Source organism: Protopterus annectens, chromosome 10.part0, assembly GCF_019279795.1.
Source record: "Protopterus annectens isolate FY-2018-M chromosome 10.part0, PAN1.0, whole genome shotgun sequence".
Classification (NCBI taxonomy): domain Eukaryota; kingdom Metazoa; phylum Chordata; order Ceratodontiformes; family Protopteridae; genus Protopterus; species Protopterus annectens.
In genome coordinates, this window is record NC_056744.1 from 1,248,456,016 (window position 1) to 1,248,482,212 (window position 26,197).

General features: G+C 41.1%; 1 protein-coding gene across 1 annotated transcript in view; it reads left to right on the plus strand.

The window, feature by feature from the left end:
• Nucleotides 1-26,197, plus strand: part of LOC122813572 (zinc-binding protein A33-like) — a 284,268-nt gene that overhangs the window by 87,982 nt on the left and 170,089 nt on the right. Inside the window, exon 4 of the mRNA XM_044085968.1 lies at nt 13,750-13,772. Within this exon, the coding sequence (XP_043941903.1) occupies nt 13,750-13,772 (23 nt within the window). The remainder of the gene's footprint in view (nt 1-13,749; nt 13,773-26,197) is intronic.

The window sequence follows — 26,197 nt, forward strand, 5'->3', positions numbered from 1 at the left end:
GGGCTGGTACATGTGTGGAGCCATTATCAGATGTTGCTTCAAGTCTTTCAGGACATATTGTGCTTTAGTGGAGCAGTATTCCAACTATTAGCAATGCAACATGAGTACAGTGATTTATCCTGCATTGTTAGGTTTGCTTATGGAGAATAATGATTTGTCAGTGGATCAAGATCTCTTGGTAGTGTAAGGTTAAATAGTGGAGTGAAGAGAGATGGGAAATTGTATTGTTGATTTGGCTGTTTCATTAGAGCATTGTTTTGTTTGGCTGATAAGAAGTTGATTGGTTTGAATGGGAGAGGCATATAATAGAGTGGGTACAGTGAATTGTGGCTGTAGAAGCTGACTAGGAGTTAGTCCTATATATGAACTCCTTTGTTCCTCATCGGTCAGTTATCTGTACATTACATCAATGATTATCTCTAGCTGGGCTTCACAGAACAAGGGAAAGTATGGAGGGGAGTTGGAGATTTAAACCTGATGATGCTAATTATGTGCACATGATTTGGTACTGCCTTCCAATTAACTTGGCATGGGAAAGGTAAACAGATGCAGCTTTGGGCTTTGCCGAAAGAGCTTGCCAACACCCAGAATTTTGGTTATTAGGAATTGGGATAGATAAACTTGACCTTTTTGGAGCTTAGAGTGGCTTGTTTTAATACTGATTGACACTTTGAGCAATGGAGAACTTTATAAACACAAAGATGAAACCAGATCATCAGGGTTGGAGAGTAATTTTCATCGGCACAAAAAATGAAAAATGCTTTTGGATTATTGTAGCATGTTTTGCTGCAATATGTTCTGTAAATAGTTGTATATTGTGGTTGAGTAATTGTTTTGAATTTTTTTAGAACATATTTCAATAAAGTTAAATTTTTATGGGGGGAAAATCCTATAAATTGAATGTTAGTGTGATAGTGTTATTTACAGAAGTTACTCTGTATGCATAGCTGCAAGATGCAGGAAATGACTATCATAGCTCTGCATGTAAAATTGAGTGCCTGACTGGAAGGTACACAAGTCTGAGTTTTTTTGAGTTTGTGCTGGATGTTCGTACATAAATCTGGTCATCAGGGCTGTGGTATACCAAACTGTTCTCTGCTAGAATAAAGTCCATATAGACATGTTAAGTTAGACTGCTTGACTTGTGAGCCAATAAAGATTACTTTGAAATTGAATGCTGATGTTCGTGTTTCACTGTTGCAGTCATTGTTTCACTGTTGCAGCCATTACATTTGGGTAATCTGCTGGCAGATTGCCCTCAGTCGGCCTGATTAACAAAGTGTTGGGTCCTGCGTTGGTTGCTGTCCCTTCTTCCATGATGTCAGGGGTATGAAACATGCAGCCGACGCCATTTCATCAGTCTTTCTTGCCACGCGGTGCCCGAAGCAGAAGCAGTTAGCAAGTGCTGGTCGGCAGACTCCTGAAATTTTCGTTTGAGTTTCAGAACCGAAGTCTTCAACTTGAAGCGAAGTACCCCATTGGGAAAACCTTTTTCCTGCTCCTTACCGATGTCAGAAAGTTAATAATTGTATTACTTGTGGGAAGCAAATGCCTCATAAGTATTTTCATTTGTACTGTATTCCTTGCCTAGGCCCTGACCAACGACGTACCTTGCTGTCGGTTTTGTGCTTTATTTAATCAGTGCACTATTCGTCGTTGGTGCATTTTTGCTTCAAAATATTTCGGTTCTCTGTTTAATTATCCAGAAATTAAGTTGGTTAGCCATCTGACTACCAGAATACCAAAAATATGCAATGAAAGACTGGCCGTTGAGGTCCAGAACTGCCGACGACGCTTCTAAGTCAGTCGCCAGTTCGCCGGTACTCGGTGAGGTGCTTTTGCAGCCCCTGATGCCTGCTACTTCTGATTCGCAGGCCTCTACTGAGACTCATCCAGAGTCCGGTATGCCGTGAGATGCTTCACATATGGAACCCGCGGATGGCTCTACCTTGGATGGGTCTGGAGCCGCTGAGCAGGCTCCGGCTTCTGAGGGTGTATTCAGGCTTACAGACTTGCATATTAAACAGACTCCAACTTCAGTGCTAAGGCCTAAATCTCGATCTACGTCTAAAAAACTGATGCCCCGGCCACATGTTCAGGCACCTATGCCTAAAAAACAAATTATCAAAATGGCTGAAGATTTAATTACTCTAATCGGAGGTAGTCAACCCCCCCCCCCCCTCCAAGAGGCCTAGGATTGAATTTGACTATGAATCTTCTTCTAACTCTTCTAATGATCTGGATTTGTCCATACCTACTTATGAGGACTCTGATGCAGAGGATTCTATTCCCTCTGCTTCTCCACCTGAGGATTTCTCTCTTTTGGGGAAACTTTACATACCTTAAGGGAGCACTTCCACTGGGAAAGTCAGGATTTCTCTGAATCTAAAAAGAGGCTTAGGGATTTCCTTCTTCCTCAGCATAAGCCTTTGGCTATACCTCCTGTACTAGATATTGTTGATGTGTTTTTCAAAATCCAGTATGGCCTTTGATTCCTTGCCTCCAGCCCCTAGCAAGCCAGACAGGTACTACATGGTTCCAGAGTCCCACAAATTCCTTTTCAAAAATCCTGTTGCGGACCCTGAAACCATTTCTCAGGGGCCCAAGGGCATTAAGGCTTCTACTGCTAAAAATCCTACACCTTCTGGTGGAGACTCCAGGGCACTGGATAGATGGGGTAAAGGTTTCCACTTCTGCAATCAGGGCTTTAAACTGTCAAATTTCATATGCTAAAATATCAACATATCATGGAACTGCTTAAACAAAAAATGATTTCAGACTGTGGAAAATAAAGATTTGCAGGGCTTATTGCATTCAGCTGAACAAGTTGGCAAACCTACTTTGCAGTGTGATTTTGATTCCTTAGAGGCCTCTTGTAGGGCTGCTGTTACTGGGTCTGTGCTTAGAAGGCATGCTTGGCTTAAGGAGCAATCTCTACTGATCATGTTAAAGCAAAACTTTTGGATGCTGCTTTACAGCAGGACCGCTTATTTGGCAATAAGGCTGAAGAAGTTCTAAAAAAGATGGAAGATGAAGCTAAATCTATGCAAATTGTGAAAGATTAAGTGCAACCTTTTAGATTTAGTAGGCATTGGCCTACTAAGAACTGGCCCTTTCTAGCTCCTTCCAGAGCCACTACGGCCAAACCCAGACATGCCAAACCCAGACATTCCAAAACCACCAGGTTTCAGTCCCAAGGGACTTTCAGAGCTAAGCAATGGGGTGCTTCCACTTCCAAATCTGGAAACAACAAGGCACCACCCTATGGTAAGCAGTCTCAATGACTTCCCTTTGAAATTACCTCTTAGCCGCCCCTTTGGGGGGAAACCTGGCTCTTCATTCAAGAAACTGGAAACTTATAACCCAGGACAAATGGGTTTTAAATAGTGTCCCAGGGATACAGATTTCATTTCCACATGCTGCCAACTCCAAATGGGTGGCCAGACCTGCCCCCAAATCCATGGGCAGAGGCTCGGAAACAAGTACTTTCCCTCCTAAACATGGGGGCTATTCAACTAGAAGAGGAAAAGGGACAAGGTTTCTATTCCATTTTCCTGGTACCCAGAAAAGACAAATCATGGTGTCCAATTCTGGACCGGTCTACTCTAAACACCTTTCTGGACATTCTAAAATTAAAGATGCTGACTTCACCAGTTTAGGCAAGGATGCCTGGTTGGCAGCTCTCGACATAAGAGGCTTACCTGCATATCCCAATCAGGGAATCTTGCAGAAGATTCCTATGCTTCAAAGCAGGCTGCATGCATTATCAGTTCTCTGCACTGCCCTTTGGCTTGTCTACTGCACCCAGGGTATTCACAAAGTGCCTGGCTCCAGTAATTGCATTTTGCAAGCAAAGAAATATTCAAATATATCCATACCTGGACGATTGTCTAATTCAGGCAGAAAACCAGGCCATTCTTCTAAAACATGTGGCGTTTGTAAAAAGACTTCTAACATGTCAAGGGTACACCATAAACAAAAAGAAATCTCAAATGGTGCCCTCTCAAAAACATTTCTGGGTGCAAGCTTGAATACAACTGCCCAGATGGCTTTCCTTACACCAGAAAAGCAAATTCATTTGGTGACTTCAGGCGGCCACAAAAACCCTGCTATCTGCAAGGCAAATACTGCAAGCCTTGGGGTTCATGGCCTCATGCATTCTTCTAATTCCATATAGACTGCATATGAGGAAACTTCAGTGGTACTTGAAGTTTATGGAGTCAACATTTTCACAGCCTGGAAACAATGATTCCTATCCTACTTTGCCTGCGCCTCGAGTTCCTGTGGTGGGCAGAGGCCAGGAAAGCAGAATGTTCTGGTAGACGAACTAAGCAGAAATCTCATGGACCCTCACGAATGGAAACTGGAACCATGGATTTTCAACATGTTGACATGCAAATGGGGGAGCCCAGACATAGATCTTGTTGCCTCACCCCAGAACTAGCAGTTGGACAAATGTTGCACAAGAACTCCTCGCAAAAAAGCTTGGAAAGTGGATGCTCTGACCTTCAGCTGGAAAAATCTATCAGTCTATGCCTTTCCCCCTCTGCCTTTGCTCTCCAAAGTTCTACTAAAAGTCAAAACAGGACAAGCCAGAAATTATTTTGATTGCTCCAGACTGGCCTTGCCAACACTGGTTCCCACTCCTGCACAGTGTGTCGCACACTTCTCTGTGGCACCTGCCTCAGACATCTTACTTACTGTCTCAGCAGGAGAACAATTCTGCACCCTCAGCTCCAAACATTGAATCTTGCAGCTTGGCTAATCACTTAAATTCACCCTTAGCATCCCTCAGCAAACCTGTGATGGATGTCATTTTGGAGGTGAGAAGACCTAGTACTAGAAAATCTTATGCTGATGAATGGAAAAGATTCTGTGCCTGGAATCAGTCTCAAGAGACGAGCACAACAGTGCCCAATTTACCTGAGATGTTTCATAAGGGCCTGTCTTTGTCTTTCATAAAAACCCATTCCAAGGCCATTTCAACTCATTACAGCACAGCCCCCCCTCTTCTCTCATCCTCTTCTAAAGCAGTATCTCAGAGGGGCCAAAAACTTGAGACCACCCAGGAAAGCTCCAACCCCTGCCTGGGACCTTAACTTTGTATTTGAGAAACTCGCTCTACCTCCTTTCAAGCCAGCTGCAACTACAGACTTAATTTCTTTCTTGAACACCTTCCTTTTAGCAATCACTTCAGCTAGAAAGATATCTGAATTACAGGCCCTTATGGCAGTGGAGCCTTTCATAATCTTTCATGCGGACAGGGTGTCACTCAGGACCAATCCATCATGCCCAAGGTGGTATCCAGTGTGGCTCTTAATCAGTCCATTCATTTGCCAACTTTCTTTCCCAATGCACAGAACAAGGGAGAATGGATTCTGCATTCATTGGATGTACACAGACAACTTGGATTCTACTTGGACAGGACTAAATCTCGAACAAAATCTGAACTGCTGGTAGCATTTGCTGCAGGGGCAGAGGGGAAATCTATTTCAAAGCAAACCATTTCTAAATGGATAAGCCATTGTATTCATTTCTGTTAGGTTTTACATGGTGCTTATGTGCTTATATCACCCAGGGGATCAGATCTCATTCCACCAGGGCTGCATCTACTTCAGCAGCCTTTCTCAGAGGTGTTCCTACCAGGGATATTCTAGAAGTTGCTACCTGGAGTTCAGTTCATACTTTCACCAAGCATTATCACTTACCAGTTTTCTCTAAATCCAGAGCTGGCTTTGACACTGCTGTATTGCAGGGCCTTATAGCTAGTCCTAATGCTGTATAAATCCATCCTCCCAACATTAGCTTTGGGAATCTACCCAAATGTAGTGACTGCAACCGTGAAACATGGTGAACATAGTACAGTTACGTACACTTACCATAATTGTAGATGTTGAGTGTATTCACTGTTGCAGTCCGGGTTACCCTCCCTCCAGCCCCCTGTTTTTCTTTTACTATACCTCTTCTTTCTTTCTTTATGCTTAAAAGCCTTTTTTGTGTATTTGCTTTGGTTTGGAGGTATATTTGTGTTTTATAGCTATATAGCATCATCTTTCGGCTTTTCCCGGTTAGGGGTTGCCGCAGCGGAACTCCGGTCCGCTAATGATTGGCAGTAGATTTTCACAAACACTGAGGTGCCAGCTCGACGTTCAACCTTCAACGAACGCATGGCTATCCTCTTGCTGTAAGGCAACAATGCTATCACAGCACCACTACGATATACTCACTCTCTGTCTCTCGTCATGGAAGAAGGGACAGCAACTGACACGGGACCCAAGACTTTATCAGGCCGACTGAGGGCAACCTGCCAGCAGATTACACAAATGTAATGACTGCAACAGTGAATACACTTTAACATCTACATTTATGGTAAGTGTACACAACTGTACTTTCCATATGCCTTGACCACACCCAGGAGGGTGCCATTTCCTGTGCTGTTCAGATTCTAAGCAGAATGCCAAGTTTTGACATTACTGAAAGTGAACAGACTCCAGTAATCCCAGTAGTTAAAAGGAATCCAGTAAAAATGTAACTATTTTAAAAAAAAATTAACTGTGATGAAGCAGTGAGAGAGGGGTTCATTCTACCTACATTAGAAGACATAGAGCCCAAACTTAATGCAAGAGTGTATTCCATGCTAGATAATTCTGGTAGATTCGGTGAAATATCTTTAAAGTTAAGTTGACAACCTTCAATATGCTGCGGGAGAGTTCTATTTCAAAAGGATGCCATATGGTGTAACCTTAATACCTAAACTTTTTACAGCATAAAATTATTGGCTAGTCAAGGGTCTATGGGTGACATTTTACATTCTAGATTATATCCTTGTATTTGGTCTAGACAGGAATGCATGATTTGAGATTAGTTAGTGCTGCGGATTCAAATTTGTCTTGTGCTAAAATTTGTCTTGTGCTAACCTTACTGTAACCTTACCTACCTTAGTGTCAAACCTCCCTCAAGCTTAAAATGCCTTTTTATGTACTTCCATGCTGCCTTATGTACACACCCATACCACCTTACAGTGTCCAGAACTTACAAGTCTGGCTTCATTAATTGACTTACTAAGCTAATAGGCAGCATTTTAAAAAGGGTGAGGAGTTATTAACAATGACCTAAAATTTGGTCTAGAATGTCCTGCAGTTGAGAAATTTTTGTTTTGCCACTTATTCATTGTCTTGTGCATGTTCATATTTTCATAACTGACACCTACATGTTTTTGAGGTAGATGGTGTGAAATGCCAATGTGGCAGACAATTCACTGAAAATGCTAGTATATATCACAGTATACTGAATATTGAGTTGTTTGCTAGTAATTATGAAATTCATAATTACTAGCAACTCAATTTCAGTATAGTGTGAAAGTCAGTTAATGAAGACCTCCTACTTCTGCTTATTGAGTTTAGGGGTATGACTTGTGTCTTGGTACAATAAGTCACCATGCTCTGATAATGTGCATTACTTGTGCACAAGCCATTGTTAAATATCCAATGAATTGGCCATAAGTTTTCCTCGTTCATTATGCTTTGCACATCAACTGTTCAGCTGCTTCCTGTGGACCAGGGTTTGATCCTTCGTTCTCTCTTTGCGTACTGTGTGATCTTGAACAAGTCACTTAACCAAACCGGGCTTGGAGCAATTGTGGCAGTTGTGCTGGACTCAACAGTCTAGTGGACTGCATGCTTTGTAACTAGGTATGAACTGTGTCACTAAGCATGAGGTCAAAGTATGAACTATGACCTAGACGAAGTGCTGCTGAGGTACCAGAGACTGTTTTTCAATAAGTTGGCTTAATCCCAAAGCAGGACATGTGCCTGAGAAATAATCACATATAGGATTTCTGGATATCCTGAGCAATCAAAGATGAATTTTACAGTTTGTGCAACGCATAATGAACTAGGAAAATTTATGGCCAGTTCATTGGATTTTTAACTGAATGGCTTGTGCATAAGTAATGCACATTATCTGAGCATGGTGACTTATTGTACCAAGACAAGTCATACCTCCTAAACTCAAGCAGAAGTATGACATCAAATTATACAAAGGTCATCTGGGTCCTTCCAAATGCTGACAAGGTGCAAATATGTTAGTATGGTGGCAAAACCAAACATGCCCTTGTCAATCTAGTGTCATTTCTATGTATAAACCAACACAGAGACACAAGTCACCAATGCAAATCTCATTTTCACAAGGCTCTTGGCAAGAGATCTACTAACGTGCGAGAGTAGACTATATTACTTTTCTGATCTAGAAATGTATTTATATACCAGATGGTCATGGATAATGCAGCCTGCCTGTAGAACGGGTTATGGAAAATGGTACACTGGAAGCTAACATTTTATGGCTGACCACTGCTTGTAGATTGTCATGCTACATCCAGTCATTACTATCAGATGAGGATGAGAGAGCGGTATACACAACCAAAAACAAAGCTCCTCATAAAGTACTTGGTCATGCTGAATTAAAACACACTGCAACCAGACAAAGCCTTTCACTAATACTTGGAAGACCAATCTGCCTGAGTCAGTACTTGAGCCAAGAGCCATACTGTACTATGCAATTAAAAACAATACCTAAGGAAAACCTATGGAAACTTGTGATCAATGTCATTCTGTATGACCACTACCGGTCATGAAATCAGAATACTTCCATTACAAGTTAGGTGGAGAAAGTGGGACACAATACATGTAACCGTGCTTAAAGGCCCTGAACCACATTACTGCATAGTTCAAAATTAAGCATGGTGCCATCTTTGGTGTAATAGACAACATATCCAACAAGTTCCTGATGAGTGTCAACCTAAATACAGCATTCCCAGAAAACCAGCTAAACCAAACTAATCTGAGCATAATCAGTCTGCTGTCTGGCAAATCTATTTGTTTTTCAAATGATAAATCCACCTCTACCTCGGTCAGTTATCCAAGTCAAGGGTGCAAGTCTAAGGTCGACACGTTGTAGTGACGGAACCTGTGCTGTCTTGTAAGTGAAATGAGGTTGTAGATCCAGTTGACTTGCCTAGTGATTGTAACAATGTCTCTGTGTATGATTGCAGCTCTAGTTCAAATAGTCGTTGAATTTCCAAGAGTGGAAGAGTTACTTGTGTTACTCCTATATCTCAGTCATATGATGGATTGGGACAGTTAAGTGAATGTAGGTTCACAGGGAAGTACTAGGCTAGCTGCCCTTGAGGGACATTTTAAGCCTAGCCATTTTCCCTTTGTGCTCAAAATAACATACCACTTTGGTTATAGATTGGACTTTCCCATCTGCTGGTTGTTGCTCCTAATGAAAATCAACTGGGCTCGTATCAGAGATAATTTGAGGGGACCTATGAAAGAGAAAATATTTAGGAACTGCATCCGTCCATTAATCAAGGTTAGTAGAGAGACAAAGCTAGTACTCACAGTTTGAGGCCTTTTTTGCAGAGATGAGACTTACAATACAAGTGTTAGACAAAAGTTGGGTCACTGTCCATGCAAGTTCCCAAATCTCAAACAACTGGGTCAACTCGTAAGGTGTATTGTCAATGTGGTAGTTCCCTAGGGTGTGTTTTTTGGCATTTACTTTTTGACCATGATTTTGACACCAGTTATGTCAGACAAACGCAATGTGAATGGTGTACATTTCTGTGTGTTCTGTGGTTAACTGGGTTTCGCTGTGATTTCAAGCTTGCCAATGTATCACTTGGGAGGGGGTAGGTTTGTCTTAAATTTCGAAAGGTACCTTCCTATCTTCAGTTTTATTTCAAAGGAGACAGCTTTATGATCAGACCTAACAGTGATAAAGATGTGCAAGGGATGGTGCAATATGCACCCTTGTTAGTAAGGACAAGATCCTAGATGCTGTTCCGACTAGTGGGTACTCCAAATTTGTATTGACAAAATGCAGAAATCTCTGCTTGTGTACTAGTGGTGATGTAGGTTTTCCAGTCTACAGTTGGATAATTTAGATTAGAAAATGGTATTTGATTTAATACTTACAGGTTCATAGGTAAGTACTAGGCTATCTGCCCAAGGGCATTTATAAGCCTAGCCAGAATGTGTTTGATTTCGCCACCCCTTTAGATTAGTTCCCTGTGCCCCTGTCTAACAGAGCCATTATTTCCCTGCGCCACTCTCCAGCACAGCCACTGCAGTGATCCCCAGGATAAATATTCTGTTTCCCATCCACCCGCCAAGGTTTCTCTTGAGTGTTAGTGATGGGCTCTGCCTGATATATATTGGAATCCTGTTCCAAAGCATAGGGGAGTCTCTAGAACAGGAATCTATCCCACCAGCATGTCCTATTTATCGTTGTGGTGAGGTTTATATCTCTAGAGCGTGTGGCTCTCCGGGATTTTTTTTTTTTTTTAAGGTGGAGCATGTCCATCAATTCTGGGTTGGACATGGCCTTGTATGTCAGGCAGAGATCACCTCTGAGTAAGCGGTATGCAACCGAGTGCAGCTGGAGTTTCTTGAGTCAGGCTGCATAGGGCATCTGTTTGAGGCCAGTAATCCTCTTGGCGAGGTACTTTTTGGTCTTTCCAGCTGTTGCAGGTGTCTTCTAAGGTATATCCCAAATGGGTCGTTGTATTCTATGATGGGTCTGAGTGATGAGGAGAGAGGCACAATAACCTCTTTTGTTCTAGATGCAAACCCTTTTGTGAATAGGTGGGCAACATAGAAGGATTTTTCTAACCACCTTGGCAATATGGTTATCAAAGGAGAGATTACTAGCTACTTGGGTCCCCAGATCCCTTATTACATTTTCTGTATTTAGGGGACTACCACATATGTGGTAATTCGTGGGTACTTTGTTTCATCCAAAGGGGATGACTATGCACTTTTTGGCATTTAGTTTGAGACCATGATTTTGACACCAGGTATCTGTCTTGTTGAGACCCTTATGGAGGGTCTGTATCAGCCAGGGAATCAATTATGGCCCCTAGTTTGCAGTCATCTGCGAACTTGGTCAGCCATAGTCCTCCTATGCTTGCCTGTACCTCTGAGAAGTATATACCAAACAGTAGGGGTCCTAGGACTGAGCCCTGGGGGACACCACTTGTAACAGGTTTAGAGTCTGACATAGAGCCTGCAACTCTCACCATGTGGGTTCTATCCATGAGCCAGTTGGCAACCCATCTAATGATGTAGGAGTTTATGTTCAAGCTGGTGAGCTTGTCTATAATATTAGAATGGGGAATGGTGTCGAAAGCCTTTGCGAGTTCTAGGTAGGCTGTGTGGACCTATTTTCCCCTCGTCTAATACCTTGGTAACTGTCTCAAAGAAGTCCACCAGGTTTAGGAGGCATGATCTGCCCTTAAAGCCAAACTGGGTAGGGTCCAAGGTAACAAATCCAAACTGGGTAGGGTCCAAGGTTTGGAGGTTCCCAATGTCTCCTTTAATGAGTTCCATGATGATGCACTCCATAGCCTTGCAGACCAGGCTAGTCGGGCCTTGATTACCTTGATTAATGGGCGATAGTTCCCAGGGTCCGTTCCACCTTTGTGGAGTGGGATAACTGTTGCTGTGTGCCATTCTGTGGGTATGTAGCCTGTAGAGAGGCTGAGTTTGAACAGTGTGTTGAGGTGAGGGGTTAGTTCATTTTGGAGCTCTTGTAAGACACAGCCTGGGACACCGTCCTGTCCCATTGAAGCTGTTTTTTTGGCTTTGGGTCCCATTGAAGCGTTTTTTGTTTTTTTTTTTTGGCTTTGAATAGGGCTGTTTTAACCTGTGTGTCCGTGATTGACTGGGCCCTACATTCTTCTGGTATGGTTATCTGCCCTTTAGGGGATGAGGGGGGTGAAGTTTGCACTAAACCGGTCTGCCAGAATGTTGGCAATATCAGTCGGTTCAGTGTATTTTGTGCCATTCTGCACTAACTCAGAGCAGATCTGAGAGTTTCCACTTAGGTTCTTGATATAGCTAAAGAATGCTTTGTGGCTATCTTGGGCGTAATTAGCAATTTTTCTTTCAAAACTAGCCTGGGATGATTTAATGAGGGATCGTAGTTTCTTGCTGATACTGATCAGGGATGCCTTTCCTTCTTGGGATTTTACTCTTTTATACTTGGTTCCTCCTCCTGTTGTATAGCTTGTTTATGGCAGGGGTCCACCAGACTGGTTTCCTTTATGGCAGGGGTCCACCAGACTGGTTTCCTTTTCTTGGAGGAGTGATTCTTGGTTTTACTTGGGGAAAGCATGATCCATGCATTCCTGCAGATGCTCAGAGTGCCTTTGTAAAGGTTTCAGCTTGGACAGCATTGCCCTTTAGCATGGGGGCTGTGAACCTTTCCACCTCTATCTTAAGTAACGTGAAGTTTGCTTTTGAAGTTTTTCATGGTTTCCTTGATTGGGGGTGGTTCCTATACACAAGTGGTGTGGTCCCCTTTGTCATAAAGGGAGTTCTATAGCTAGCTAATGTATAGCACGGGACCTTGCTAATGGTTATTTGGACATGAACTTCTAGTGAATTATGCTGACTTCCCAGCCTTTATGGGAATCTAGTCTACATGCCCCTCCACCTTTTTCCCCTCCTGTGTAGCAGCTGTTCTAAATGTGTGGGAAAGCTTTATAGCCCAGAGTGCTCACCACTGTTTTAAACCATGTCTCAGTCACTACACAGACATCTGTGCCTTCCAGAGACGGCGCTTGTAGGGAATGGAGTTTCATGTTCAGGCTGCTAGCATTGATAAACACCTTGATATTTTCCTTTGCTTTATGTTGGTAGGTTTATTGGTTTGGTACTGCCTAAGTATGGTACTATGGGGCTGGACAATCTTTGCCAATAACTGAAAACCTAGAGGGACCAGATGTAGGCTATCCCTGGTCAAGCAGTGTGGTCTGTCAATCATAACCTATCAGGCTGTCAAATATTGGACCCCCTTTGACACCAAAATGCATCATCCTTAGAGAAGGTAGAATGCTGCTCAATGCCAGCCTCATAACTGCCTTGTACACAGTCAGAGCTGTTTCATGTCTCTCTCCATATATTCCAGGCAGGTACACCTCAAGTCACTGATGCCGGCATGAACTGTGATGGTCATACGGCAGGTACACCTCACTGACACCGGCATGAACTATGACAGTCTTACTGCTATTTGTTCAAGAATTTAAGTGCATTGGCTATGCATTTCATAAATGTTCATATACATTGTTACATGTATGATGCAAATAAAGGCCTTGGCCTACCTCATTTTGAAAAAAAAAAAATGCAAATTTTCTTTGTAAGGGAGAGATTAAAACTGCTAATGTGCTTGTATATAATGGTATATTGTCATTGCCCTTTTAATAGAAATGTGTGGTGCAGCTGTTTTAAGATGCAACCTCTATGAAATGCTTTGCTAATTCTGAACTGTAGGTGTTTGGGAGTGATGAGATTTGTGTGGCATCATACTGAGCTGCCATACTGGGTACTGAAACTAATGCTGAATCCTGACCTTAACTGCTGATGTTTTTAGTTATTTTGTAGTAATGAGTGGAGCACAAATTAGTAAGCTGTTAAAGGACTTGGTTAACTATGGTGTTTTAGTAGATAAAGTAATAGATTACCAGTAATTAAAATGGAGAAACTACATGAGAGCTTCTAGTTTATCACTGTTACTACTTCAAACACAAGTAAGATTTTTAATTGTTCTATTTCATAACCTAAAGACCATGCTGACCTAAGGAATCCTTTGCAGAAGTGTTCAGAAATGTAATGTTACAATCAAGTCTATAAATATTATATTTTATGATGCAATATTTTAATGCACATTATTGTTTGCCTAATACAGGAAATCAAGTCGTTTATAGAGAGGTATGTACACACTTATGTATGCTTCACACACGTTATATATACATAATGGATGTTTTGCACCATCTCTTTGCTTGTCTTGCCTTAATGGACACTGTTGTGGTACTCTTTTTGGTATCTAGTTATTAATGATTGCATCCATGGGAGCACATTCAACTTTGATTCTGGGTGGATTAGAAAGCTGTGGTGTTGTCTCTGCCACCATTTTTTATTATTTTAACTGCATAGGTAGGCAGGTACAGTGACCTTTTTCAGCCATGACCTGGGTAAAGAAGCAAAATGTTGCACACAGTTTTGAATACCCCAGAATGCATAATTTCTTGTTTGCGATTGCCAGTTTGCTTACATTTTCGTAGCTTTCAAATGTTGACTCGTTTGTAATGCTTTAGTTAGCTTTCCATGGTCAGTACAACTCCTGCAAAGTTATTATGAGGAGAAATAACTTGTAAATATATTTCTCTTAAGAGTAGTTTACAGAGGGAGTCAACTTTTTACAAAAGGTTATGAATTTCCGTGATGCATTAAAAGCACCACATTTGTCAGCATACAAGTGAGTCAAAGTTTGTAGGTTGTATTCCTCCTAAATGTCTGTACACAAACAAGTATGGTGCCAGAAAAACAGAAACCACTATCCTTTTATCTATGTACACAATGCAGGTGTAATTTTCTTGAAGATATTTGGTATATTCCTTTCTAAATTATTGGTACATTGTAAGATGATTAGTTCTGATCCTAATGAAAGCTTTGTGCTCCTTTTTATTTGTCTGTGAACTACTATGGAATAGTTATCTCCTTGTAAATAACAAGGGGAGCCCCCCCCCCCCCGACTGTAGCAGCATGTGCTTTGCAGCAAGAGGCTTTGCTTTTAGAACAAAATTACAATATTATTGCATTGCAGCAATTCTGATGAATGCAAAGATTAGCTGAATTACATTAGTATTTTGTTTTGAGTTGACTGATTTATTAGGAGGGCACATTCATATTAGAAATTCAAAGTTAACAGTAAAATGTTTCATACGGACTAAAACTATATACAAAGTAATTGGGAAATAACATACAAAAGAAAATGGTATATGATGCTCCTCCTCTGCAGTTGGTAGAGTATCTTTTAGAGCTGAGCAGACTTTGATCATAGCAATTCAGTTCCTTTAGAAGTTAATTCCCAGAAGTTTCTAGTGTTTAAAAATGACTCCAAATAAGGTGATGTGGAGAAGAAGCTTTAACTTTTCAGTGGAAGTTAAGCTAGGTAAAAGTGTTGATCCCAGGATCCAAAATGGTGTCATCAAGATTCGGCATAGGCTTCCTAATCGCAAAGGCTGCTGCTTCCTGTGCCTCTTCCCAAACTGAACTCACTTGAAGGGCAGTCAAACAAGTGCAAATCGGCATCACTAGTAGTACACCAACACAGATCCTTGTGGGAATACTCCTGCCTTGTCTTGGAAAGGAGTTCCAGAAATGAATCTTTTTAAAGTGTGTAAAGTATACTGGAGGAGAAGGATCCAGTCCATTTCTAATTTTCATGGGGGGGGGGGGGTTGGATTGGCCTATTTAGGAGTTTCCTATGTCCCCTTCAAAAACTGTACCTCGTTGGGTACCAATGATCATATATAGCATCGCTAGAAGATGTTTTGCCTGGAGGAGAGTGGTTTCCATCCTGTTGCTCATCCCTATCTAGTATAGATATCGAACAGATGGGGTATTTAGTTTTATATGCTTTTATTACAAAGAAGTACATCAGGATGAATAGCAACATAACCAAAAAACAAACTGATTAACAGAATACACAGACATATATGCTTACATCTCAACATCTTACTATGAAATAGCAGTCAGACTTGCACATGCTCAGTATTTATACACTTGTGCAAGCCCCTAGAAAGCTTCTTAAAGCTGTGCACACACTGATCCACATCCTCCCTCTTAAATGGATTGCCCCCAATGAAATGACATTAGAATAAGACATGCAGTAATATAGACATTGGAAACTAACACAATGTTCATGTCCAAGTTGATGTGCACCTGTAACATGGTCTGGAAATGTGACCTGATCTAGTAACATAGTAATCAGAACTGGGGTTAGCAACAGGGACAGTTTTCGGTGAACAACTCTCATCAGGATCTTCGGTATTCATCTCAAGAACAGGGTATTTACTAGAACATCCTCTGGAAATCTAAAACTGGACAACTCACTTTGATATGGTGTTTCTCACAGGCTAGGTGCTGTGGTACAGGCTTGGGCACCAGCATCAAATGCTTCCAATTTCTGCCTAAACTCTACTCCTCATGATTCCACAATAGTTCTCTGCTTTGGACAAATACTCTTCACAACTCCAATCCACTCATAACCTTTGCACATTTGCATTCTCACTGTCTCTCCTTCATGTAATGGACTGAGCAGTTTGCTGGATTTGTCATAAGACTTCTGGGATAGGCATTTTTTTAACAGATGGGCTTTCACTGATCTGTTTTTGACACATGGAACCAGTAAACTACTGCTGACCGACGTTGTTCAGGTTTGTCTCGACAGAAGTCTCTTGGCAGGTGAACCAAGATATTTATCACTAGGAATATTTCTGAGATTAAAGAGATTCAGGAAAAAATCACCATTCTCATTTCTACTTTTCTAGTAACTGTTTCACAAACTGCAAGTTCTGCCAAATTGTTTGACTACGGGTACTTGGGACTACTCATAACATGGATAAAGTCCCCCTCTTCAGCAAATCTTTTGAATTGCTGGCTAGTAAACAGTGTACCATTGTCAGAAATAACTTTGTGTGGAGTACCATGGACTGCAGAATGACGTTTCCTCTTAGTAATGACCGTACTGGATGCTAGGTTAGGAAGTAGGTCAGTCTCTAACCAATTGGAATAAGAGTTTACTAGCACCAAGTAATGTTAACCATTCCATTCGAAAATGTCATTGGCTACTTCTTGACCAAGGTAGTTCAGGAATCTGGTTTAGCTGAAGTGGTTCCTTCTGTTTATGTGGCTTTGTACTATTAACATACAGAACAAGACGAAAGCACTCGCTCAATATCTTTTGACATAGAACGCCAAAATACTAGTCTTGCCCTCTTTTTAGTATCCGTTCCTGATTGGCCATGATGCAAAACAGAAATGTACTGTTGTTTCAAGGACTTTGGAACAATCACTTTTGGACCTTTCATGACTATACCATTGTCACATAATCTCATCTCTGTAAGGGAAATAAGGCTGCACTTCTTTAGGTAGACTAGATAGCTTTGACAGCCATCTTGATTGATAAAGCAGTTGAGCTTCTGTTAAACAGGATTTAAGGCTGTGTGATTTTTCTAAGCTCATCAAGACGTGTGAAAAAAAAAAATTCTCACTTCCATGACTTCAAAATCAAGATGCTCATTCTCATGCTGTTCAGTAGTATTTCTGGGAGATCTGGATAAAGTATCAACAAGATAAAGAAGTTTACCTTTTGTGTAGATGAGATTAAAATCGTACTTTTGCGATCTCTGCATCATGCATTGCAATCTGGCTGGAGCTGAATGATTAGGCTTTCACAAAATAGTGACTAGAGGTTGGCTGTCTGTTTTGATCTGGATAGGTCTACCAAAAATATAATCATGAACTTTGAACATGCAAACGTAATTGCCAAAAGTTCTTTATCTGAGCATACTGCATTTCAGTGTTGGTTAGAAATCTGGAAGCATGGGCAATAGGTTGACCCTCGTCAAGAATGACTGCACCAAGGCCAAATGTTGAAGCATCACAGTGTCCTGGCTTATGAACATCATAGTTTCTAAGAGTTGGACTAGCAAGTCTCTCTTTCAGGACATGCTCTCTGGTGCTCCAGTCATGACCAGGATACATCTTTACATGTCCGCTCTCTGAGCAGTGCTGCTAGTTAGCTCAAATCTAGAATGAACTTGTTTAGTTAACAATGCCAAGAAAACATTGTAGGGCTTGAACATTGTGTGGAGCTGGCATCTCAAGAATAGCCATTTTCTTGGAAGGGTCTGGTCTTAAGCCTGAAGTAGTAAACAAATGATAAAAATTAAGTGACTTCTCGTAGCCTGAACCTGCATTTTTGAGGATTCTGCTTAAGAATCCCTTGACGTGCTCTTTCCAGAACTTTCCTGAGGTTTCTGGCATGCTCAGCTTCACCATTACTTCCTACTAGAATATCTACTATAATAGCACAAGGGATACCCAGAAAACATTTGCTCCATTGCACGTTGAATGACTTCACTGGCAGAATTTATCCCAAATGACATTCTCAAAAATCTGTACCTGCTTAAAGGGGAACTGAATGTAGTTGGCAATGAAAATTTCTTGTCTAGCAAAATTTGCCAAAATGAACTCTGCATCCAAGATGGAAAAAAACAGTGGCATTTGGCATCATAGCTGCAACTTCAACTGTATGCATTGGATGATGAAGTCTTTTCAGTGCTTTGTTCAAATCTCTTGAATAAATACATATTCTGATATCATCTGAGCTTTTCTTATGAGCTACCATCTTGGAGGATACCCATTCAGTTGGTTCTTCAACTGGACAAATGACACCTTGTTGCACCATTTTGTCTAGCTCTGCTTTGACTCTGACTCTCTCTTCTGTATAGCTAATGGAACTTTCTGGGCTGGCCTGATAACTGGACTAACATCTTAGTCTAACTTCATTGAGTACACAGCTGGAAGCTTGCCTAGTTTGTCTTCAAAAAGATCAGCATAGGTCGAGAAAATATACTGGGCGAAATTAAAGTAGTGGTCTTTCACACTAACATGATGTAATTCCTTGTTAAATGACAGCATCTCTGAGCCCTGATGATGACTCTACGTGCCTTATGACCACACAAAATAAGCTGTACATTTCCCAGCAGAGTAACATGAAAGTACTAATGAGCCTTCAGTTTGAATCTCTTCACCACCATAAGCAATTTTGCACACTGTGCTAAATCAAGCCTCACACCAGCACATACTCCTAGCAAATGTCTTTGCAACATTGCACTTTGAATCTGCATCAACTTTGAGCTCTATGGGTGTTCCATTTATCTGAACAGTACAACATTTTTAATTGTTTGCCCATAAAGCTACTGCATTGACTTGTTTCTTGAAGCACTGACTCACCAACATAAAAAGTAGGGTCACTGCTCTCTCATTGATTAACTTGTTTCTTGGAATATTCCCCTTTAATAAAAGAATGTGTGCCCTTTGATGTACAATACCTTTTGAAATGATTCCACTTACTGCATTTGTGACATTGCTGACCAAACGCTAAACATTTTCTCTTGTAGGCTCATTACTTCCTCAATTACGACAGTTGGCTAGAAAACTGTGTGGGGGCCCATTCTTTTAGTTTGCTGACTCGCTGTTATGCTTCACTGAGACTGTGCATGCTCTGGAACTTGCTAGAAGACTATGGGGTTTCCCAGGGACTGTTGCAGGGCTTGTAGCTGTTGCCATGTGCTTGGGCCTGTTTCTTTTAACCATGTGCTGCATACTATCAACATTGGCCTTGTTTACTGGAAGCATGCATTTCCTGTGTAAGCTCATGCATCTAACAAATCTCAGTAGCCTTCAAAGTTAAATCACTTATGAGGCAAAATCTTTCTCAAAGCATCATCTTTAATACCACACACAAGTCTGTCTTATCAACTCATCCCTTAATCACCAAATCTGCACGTTTTAGCCTTGTTTCTCAAATCAGTTATATATGCTGCAAAAGTTTCACCAGACTTTTAATCCCTTGTGTAAAATTAAGTGCACTTCCATTGTAACATTCATTTGGGAGTTGTACATATCTCTAAATTTACATTTTAAGCACTCTGGGTGGGGTGGGGGGGGGTCTTCCCTTGACTCAGCCAGTACAACTATATGACCCTTTCCCCCTCTCCTGCAAATACAGTAGGTGCATACCCAAATGAACACTCCCTTTCTGTGGCTTCTGAACCAGTTAAATTTATGCAGAATAAATGCCTTTGTACTGTCATTTTTATCAGAAAATGTAGCCTGTATGAAAATATTGTACCTTGCTCAAACACTCACCAGTTCTCTGCAATATTAGTATCAAATGCAAGTGGCCCTCGTTTTCGAAATCCGTCAAATTATTCCCAAATACACAAAAATGTGGCCCTTGTAATTTATACGAACAAGCTGCTGTATGTGCCTGTAATAACATTCAAATGTACAATAAACACTTCAAAAATACTGTACTTTGCAAAATATGCTAAATTGCTGTATTTGTACAAAATAACTGTACTGTAATACTGCACAAACATGCAAACACTTCAGACACATCAGATAACTCAAATAGCTTTGATTTTAATGCGAAAAAGTAGTGCTTGGCAAAAAATGTGGTAGTTTCCCTTATTCTAGTCATTTTATGCAATTCGGACTTTATTTCAAACATTTTCCTTAGTTATTTAGAATGTCTGTTACTGTATCATAATATTGGATATTTCTGTTATCTTAGAAATTTATTTTACAGCATTCTGAATGCGTTTTCATATTTTGCGAATAAGCAATAGTTTGAGCAAGTTACAATACCCGAAATTCATTTCTGACCTATTTTGTGAGTTATATGTAGAGTAGGGATGATTCACTCCTACATATTCCTGCAATTTTAAATGAGTGCCTCTCCGTCTCAAAGCTGAGGAATCTGGATCCCATTCTGGCACCATGTTGCTCATCCCTCTCTAGTATAGATGACGAACAGGCGGAAGAGTTTGTATGCTTTATTACAAAGAAACGCATCAGGGTGGATAGCAGCATAACAAAAAAAAAATAAGCAAACTTAACATACTACACAGACATGCATGCTTACATCTCAACAGCGTACTACAAAAAGATAGTCAGGCTCACGTGTTCGGTATTTATACACTTGTGCAAGTCTCTAGAAAGCTTCTTAAAGCTGTACACACATTGCTCTACACATTCCAAGACCAAATCTGTTGGTTACCTTTTAATCAATTGTTTCCCATATGCACCAACTTAAGATAATGCCACCATTGAAGATTGAGTTCTGGACTAAATGTGGTGTGCCTTGCCACAGTAAGTGAGTGAGAGAGGTCATTTGTTGAGGGGAGACTTCCTCTTTTGGTACTGTGCGTTCCCCAATCTTACCACTTCATGAGGCCCCTTTTCAAGGGTTCTGGGCTAATATCCCATATAGAAGGACCATCTATTGTTAGACCCTTGGAGTCGACGTCACAATATTCATGCACCACCCCACCCCCAGGTTCCAAACTTTCCTCCTTATGACAGTTAAAGGATCCTTCCATGGATAGTAGCAAAGTAAGCTTTCTGGTATTACCCATATGTATCGCTTTAATTCTGACAAGTACAAACTGAACCATATCTGCGATTGTCTAGTAATCCTAATCCCCATAATATTTTGACACCATTACTTTTTTCCAGGTTAACTATGGTTCTCTACCATCTCAGATAAAATTTATCAGCAGCCATTATAATTTTTCCACCATGTAATTACAGTGGAGATTAGGAAGGCACTTTGCTATAAACAATAACTTCAGTCAGACCACCATGTGGATGGCAGCAAAGTCTTTCTTTTTAGGGAGTAAACGAGATTCCTGGAAAAAAACATCTCACATGGAGGTTATCCTCAAACATTTCATGCAAGGAATCCTTCAGTTTGATAGCCAGATATGTATGCAGGCAGGTCAAGGAGATCCCCAATGCATCAAGGATGACCTGAACATCCCAGCATAATTTTAAGTAGTGGAAATTAATTTAATCCTATTATGTATGAGGCCTGAAACCTCTTCATAGTGGAGCAGCAGTTGGAATGCTTCCAGATGCTTCTGAGGATTACTGAGGCACAATATGCAGTTGTCAGCAAACCATGTACTCAAAACATAGTTCCATTGTTTAGCAACTGCATGCCCTGGTGCTTGTATTGTGTATTTTTATGCTCAGACTTGGAGCTTCAACCACCAAAAGAAAGAGATGGCAATAGGGGGCAGCCCTGTCTTGCTCCTCTGAAGATGTAGAATGGCATTGAGCATGTATTTAGTAACCACTTGTGCTAGGGGCATAGCGTAAAGAAGTTTTCAGCAAGTCTCAACTCCCCCCTAATAGCTGAACCTGGACATGATTGCCCAAGAAAATGCCCACTGAACAGTGTTTAGGGCTTTTTTTTGAAATCTAGAAAAAAAACAAACCTTGGTTGGGAGGCATGCTGGCTAAGATGCTGGGTTGTTAGAAGGGTCAAAATCAGTCCTAGGATGCCCTGTCTGAATGAAAAACGTGTCTTAACACATGTGAAAAGCATAGTAACTATCTGAAATGTCAGGACCTGTTGGACCAAGTTCTGAAATACAGAGATCGAATAGCTGAAAGAATGGACTTGTATACTCTGTCTGAGATGCCATTACTCAAAATATTCCCTTTTCTCAAGAGGTATGATGATGCGAGTTGGTATGTGGGTGGGGGTGTTGCCCCCCCCCCCCCACATGACTGGTGTAGGGGGCTTTCCCCCTGTAAAATAGTTTAAAGGAAAAGAACAATTTTTTAGATTCACTCTATTCCGGTCTTTTGGAATTTTTTTTGTTTAAATGGCTTTTTGGCACTTGTCTTTTCGAGTGCTGACATTTCAGTGCAACCAAATAACATTCCTTAGTTTTGACACTAGGAAATTATTTAATATTTTCATCTCTACAGGAAGTAATCTGGAGAACTTTGGGTTCATCTATGGCAGCTTGTACAGCTAGGTGGGGAGTCTGTGTAGTCCTTGTGCTTTCCCAACCTTCATGACCTTATGGCCTTATTAATTTGACCATGATAGGAGCATTGAGAGTTTGTAGCTTAGCAAGGGATATAGGGGTGTTTGCCATTTCATCCCTGCCAATAAATCCTTAACTGATGACTGCCCAACTCTGACTTGCCATGTGTACAGATCCTGGTAAAAATTCCTCTGTCATTGATACCTTGAGCAGGGTGTTGGGATCCCTAGGCATTCTTCAGTGTCATTGATGCCTTCAGCAGACTGTTGGAGATCCTGTGCATCTCAGTGCCAGTATTGCCTGAGCTTTTGCCCTGTCCCTTAAGTGGGTCTATATTAGAAGACCGGAGATGCAGTCTTTTGGATACGTCTTGGTCTAATGTAAAAGGCTGAAAACGCAATATATCGAAACGGCTGTTAAGCAAATTCTTTCCCTGGGGAAGAATTCTCTTGGCTGCTTCGGTACTTTGCCATTTTCAGCACTGTAGTACAGTCTTGGAGTTGGTATATTTAAGTAGGGGAGTGTAGGAGGCACAGGCCCCCACTTAATGTAATGTTTGAAATTGTTTATTTTTATATATTTTTTGTTGGAACAGCGATTTCCCCCCCCCCCCCCCTGGAAAATCGCTGTTCTGACACTTTGACATTGTAAGCTTTCGCTTACATAGGGTCGATGAATCACCGTTCGCTTATTTAAGTGAATAGGCCCCCTTAAGCTGTGTGCTAATGACTGTGGGGAATAGGTAAGCCCTGCCCATGTGAAAGACTAGCTTGTTGATGATCAAAAACCTAATGTTTTAGCTTCACACTTCAGCCTCGCTATATCTTGATGTCTGTGTTTATCTCCAGAGTAACTGTCTTTAATTTAGACCAATTGTCTGTAGGTGTCTTGTGATGCTTCTAATTCTCCACATATTTCTTATGTCTAACGAGATTGTGGAAGTTGGTCTTAAAGGATTCCCATAGCCCTGGTAGGGGTTAAGGATATGCAACTGTTACCCAAATCTTCAATTTGTTGAGAAGCAATGATTTGAAGTACTAGATGGTTTGTTTGTATCAAGGGTTAAGTCTTGCACTATGAGTAAGGGTCAGATCCGTGGTAAGTGTACAATGATCAAACAGAATGTTAGCTTGAATACTGGCCTGCAACACATGTAACAAATGATGACCTGTCAAGAACATATAAAGTCTACTGGCTGACCTCAAAGGTATGAAGAACTTGCAATCTTCACACCACTGACTAGATGGAATCCTCGCATCGAAGACCTAATAATGTCACTATGCTCATTTAACCTAGGGCTGGTAGGTGGTAGCCTGTCTTGCGCATGACACAAATCACATTTAGTTCCCACCTATGACCATGTGTTCTGTGTTGTGTGAAATGTAATGGGCCAGACTTTCTTGCTTGGGACAGTAAAACTTTCCAATCAGTAAAAAAAAAATTGTCTGTACATTGCGTAAAGCCCATCTGCCTTGCTTATGTACCATGCTTGTTTGAGCTGGCTTTACACTTTTCTGTCTTAGTCTTGCACTAACTAAAGTCAGAACCTCCCTTGTGGGTGACATGCTGTATGAACCGTGATAACAACCATCCCATTGTTTAGTACTTCTTGGCTAAGAGGCATTACTTTTTTTTTCCATTGCAAACCGGTGATGACCACCTTCACACATGAATCTGCCTTGACTTTAGCATTAAGGCCTTTCACATTCCATGACTATAAGGCTGTTCTAAGTGGGATGGGAAGTTAATGGTATGGCTGAGTTGTCTAGAGCATCGCAGTATTGTTGGGCATTAGCCTGAATCAAACAAATAGGGGTAAAACTAGCCTCATGGAGAGTAGAGCCAACAGCCTGCTTGTGGTAACTACTCTCCTCCGAGTCCCCAACCCAATGGTAAGGGAATCAGTAGGTGAATACTGTTACAAACACACAACTAACATGTCTCAAACACTACAAAACCAACTATCCATAACAGTAGTTATACAGAACTATTGACTGACATTTATCTCACTAGAAGAATATCAAAGAACAGCACTAGGCTGCAACATGCCAACCTGACAAAAACCTCATTCATTAAAGAAAAGGATACTTGACAGCTCTACCCAATTACAATCAGATGTCCAGTAGAGTAGGTACTTGTCCAGACATTACTGATTCCACCACATTGATTAGATTAACTTTTGCCTAATTTTTATCAATCAGTTTTTTTCAGCAAGGGGTCAGGATCTGAAAAATCCATGGTGTTCTGCTGGTCATCTTCCAAAAGACTGGCAAGTGTCCAGTACCTGTTGAGTACTAGTCTTGATGCGATTGCACCAATTGTAATGTTGCCTCTCCTGGACCTACACTGGATTAGTGGTGGTGTGCCCTTTTTCTTCCTTGATGCTTCTATTGATGCTCCAGTGAGCAAAGTGGTTGGAACAGTAGCACATGCTGGGAGGGTGGAGGAGAGCTGTCCGTTCTAGTAAGATGAGCATCCACTTCCTGTGGGTAATGAGGATATGGCCTGTCCATTTTCTTTAACGCTGATCTGGAAAGCATAGTTGCACAGAATGTAATCTGGGGAGAGGCAAACTGGAGTACCATTAACCAAACACTTCTGACCTAGATCTGTAGCCATGTGCAAGACTTTTATCCTATGCTGATAATAAAGAAAGCAGATAATAGTGCTGTTGTATTAAGCACAGTTCACATCTTTAAGTGATGGGCTGTTTCAGTTATAGGGTGTGCTTCCCACTGCAGCAACTGTTGCAGGGCAGTTTGAATAACCTGCACAGGAATGCCGCCACCCCCCCCCCCTTGTTTCAGTGCAGATAAGTCTGTTTTAGCCTCTGACTGGTGATTCCATGTTGTTATGCCATCTAGTGGTCTTGAATGTTGCAGGAACACTGCCTGCCTTTTAAGTATTTCCTGGTGCTGCCATTCTAGCTTGATATTTAAGGCCAGCACCTCCCTATAGTTTCCAACCCTGTGGCTTTCAGCATCTGAAGGTCCATTTTCATCCCTTTCAATAAGTACTTCAGTGATGCTAAAGAAATGTGAAGGTCATGTGAGTCTGGGAACATTGTTACACTAGTGGAAGTTTCCCTATCTGCTTGCCCGATGTGCAGCCCAAGTATAGAAATCTCAAGACCACATGACTTGAGAATGTCAGTTTTTCCTCTGCGGGCAAGCAGGCTGTAAAACTACCTGGTGAGTAAGAGAGGATTCCAATTAACTTTTTCTTGCACTTTTTCAGTCTCTTGGTAAAGACAATAATTACTAAAGATTCTTTGAAGATGGTTTCTGAACCAGCCAATAAGTGATTGACACACATCCAAAAATACTATCAATAAGCCGCATCACCATTTTCCATAGTGAAAAATATATCTGTTAACAAATAGCAGTGATTGTACTGTCTGGTCTGACACTAAAGCACCAAGAGTCAAAGCCACTAATCATACTCTGGTTGTCTGGGTAGTAGTCGGGGCTTTCTTTTTATGCCTCAGAAATGTCAAATTTTGAAATTTTTCATATTCCCAAAATCTTTTATTTTCTTTCTGATTTGTTTACTTATTTGACAGCATAAATACTTGGCCCTAAACACCTAACCATTTTCAGTCCTGACATGCCTAACAAACATACAGCATTATGGATATTATACAATGGCATTATTTATGATAGAAATTGCTTACCTTTCTTAAATGTCTTTGTAATGTTCCTCCACCTTCTTTCTTGC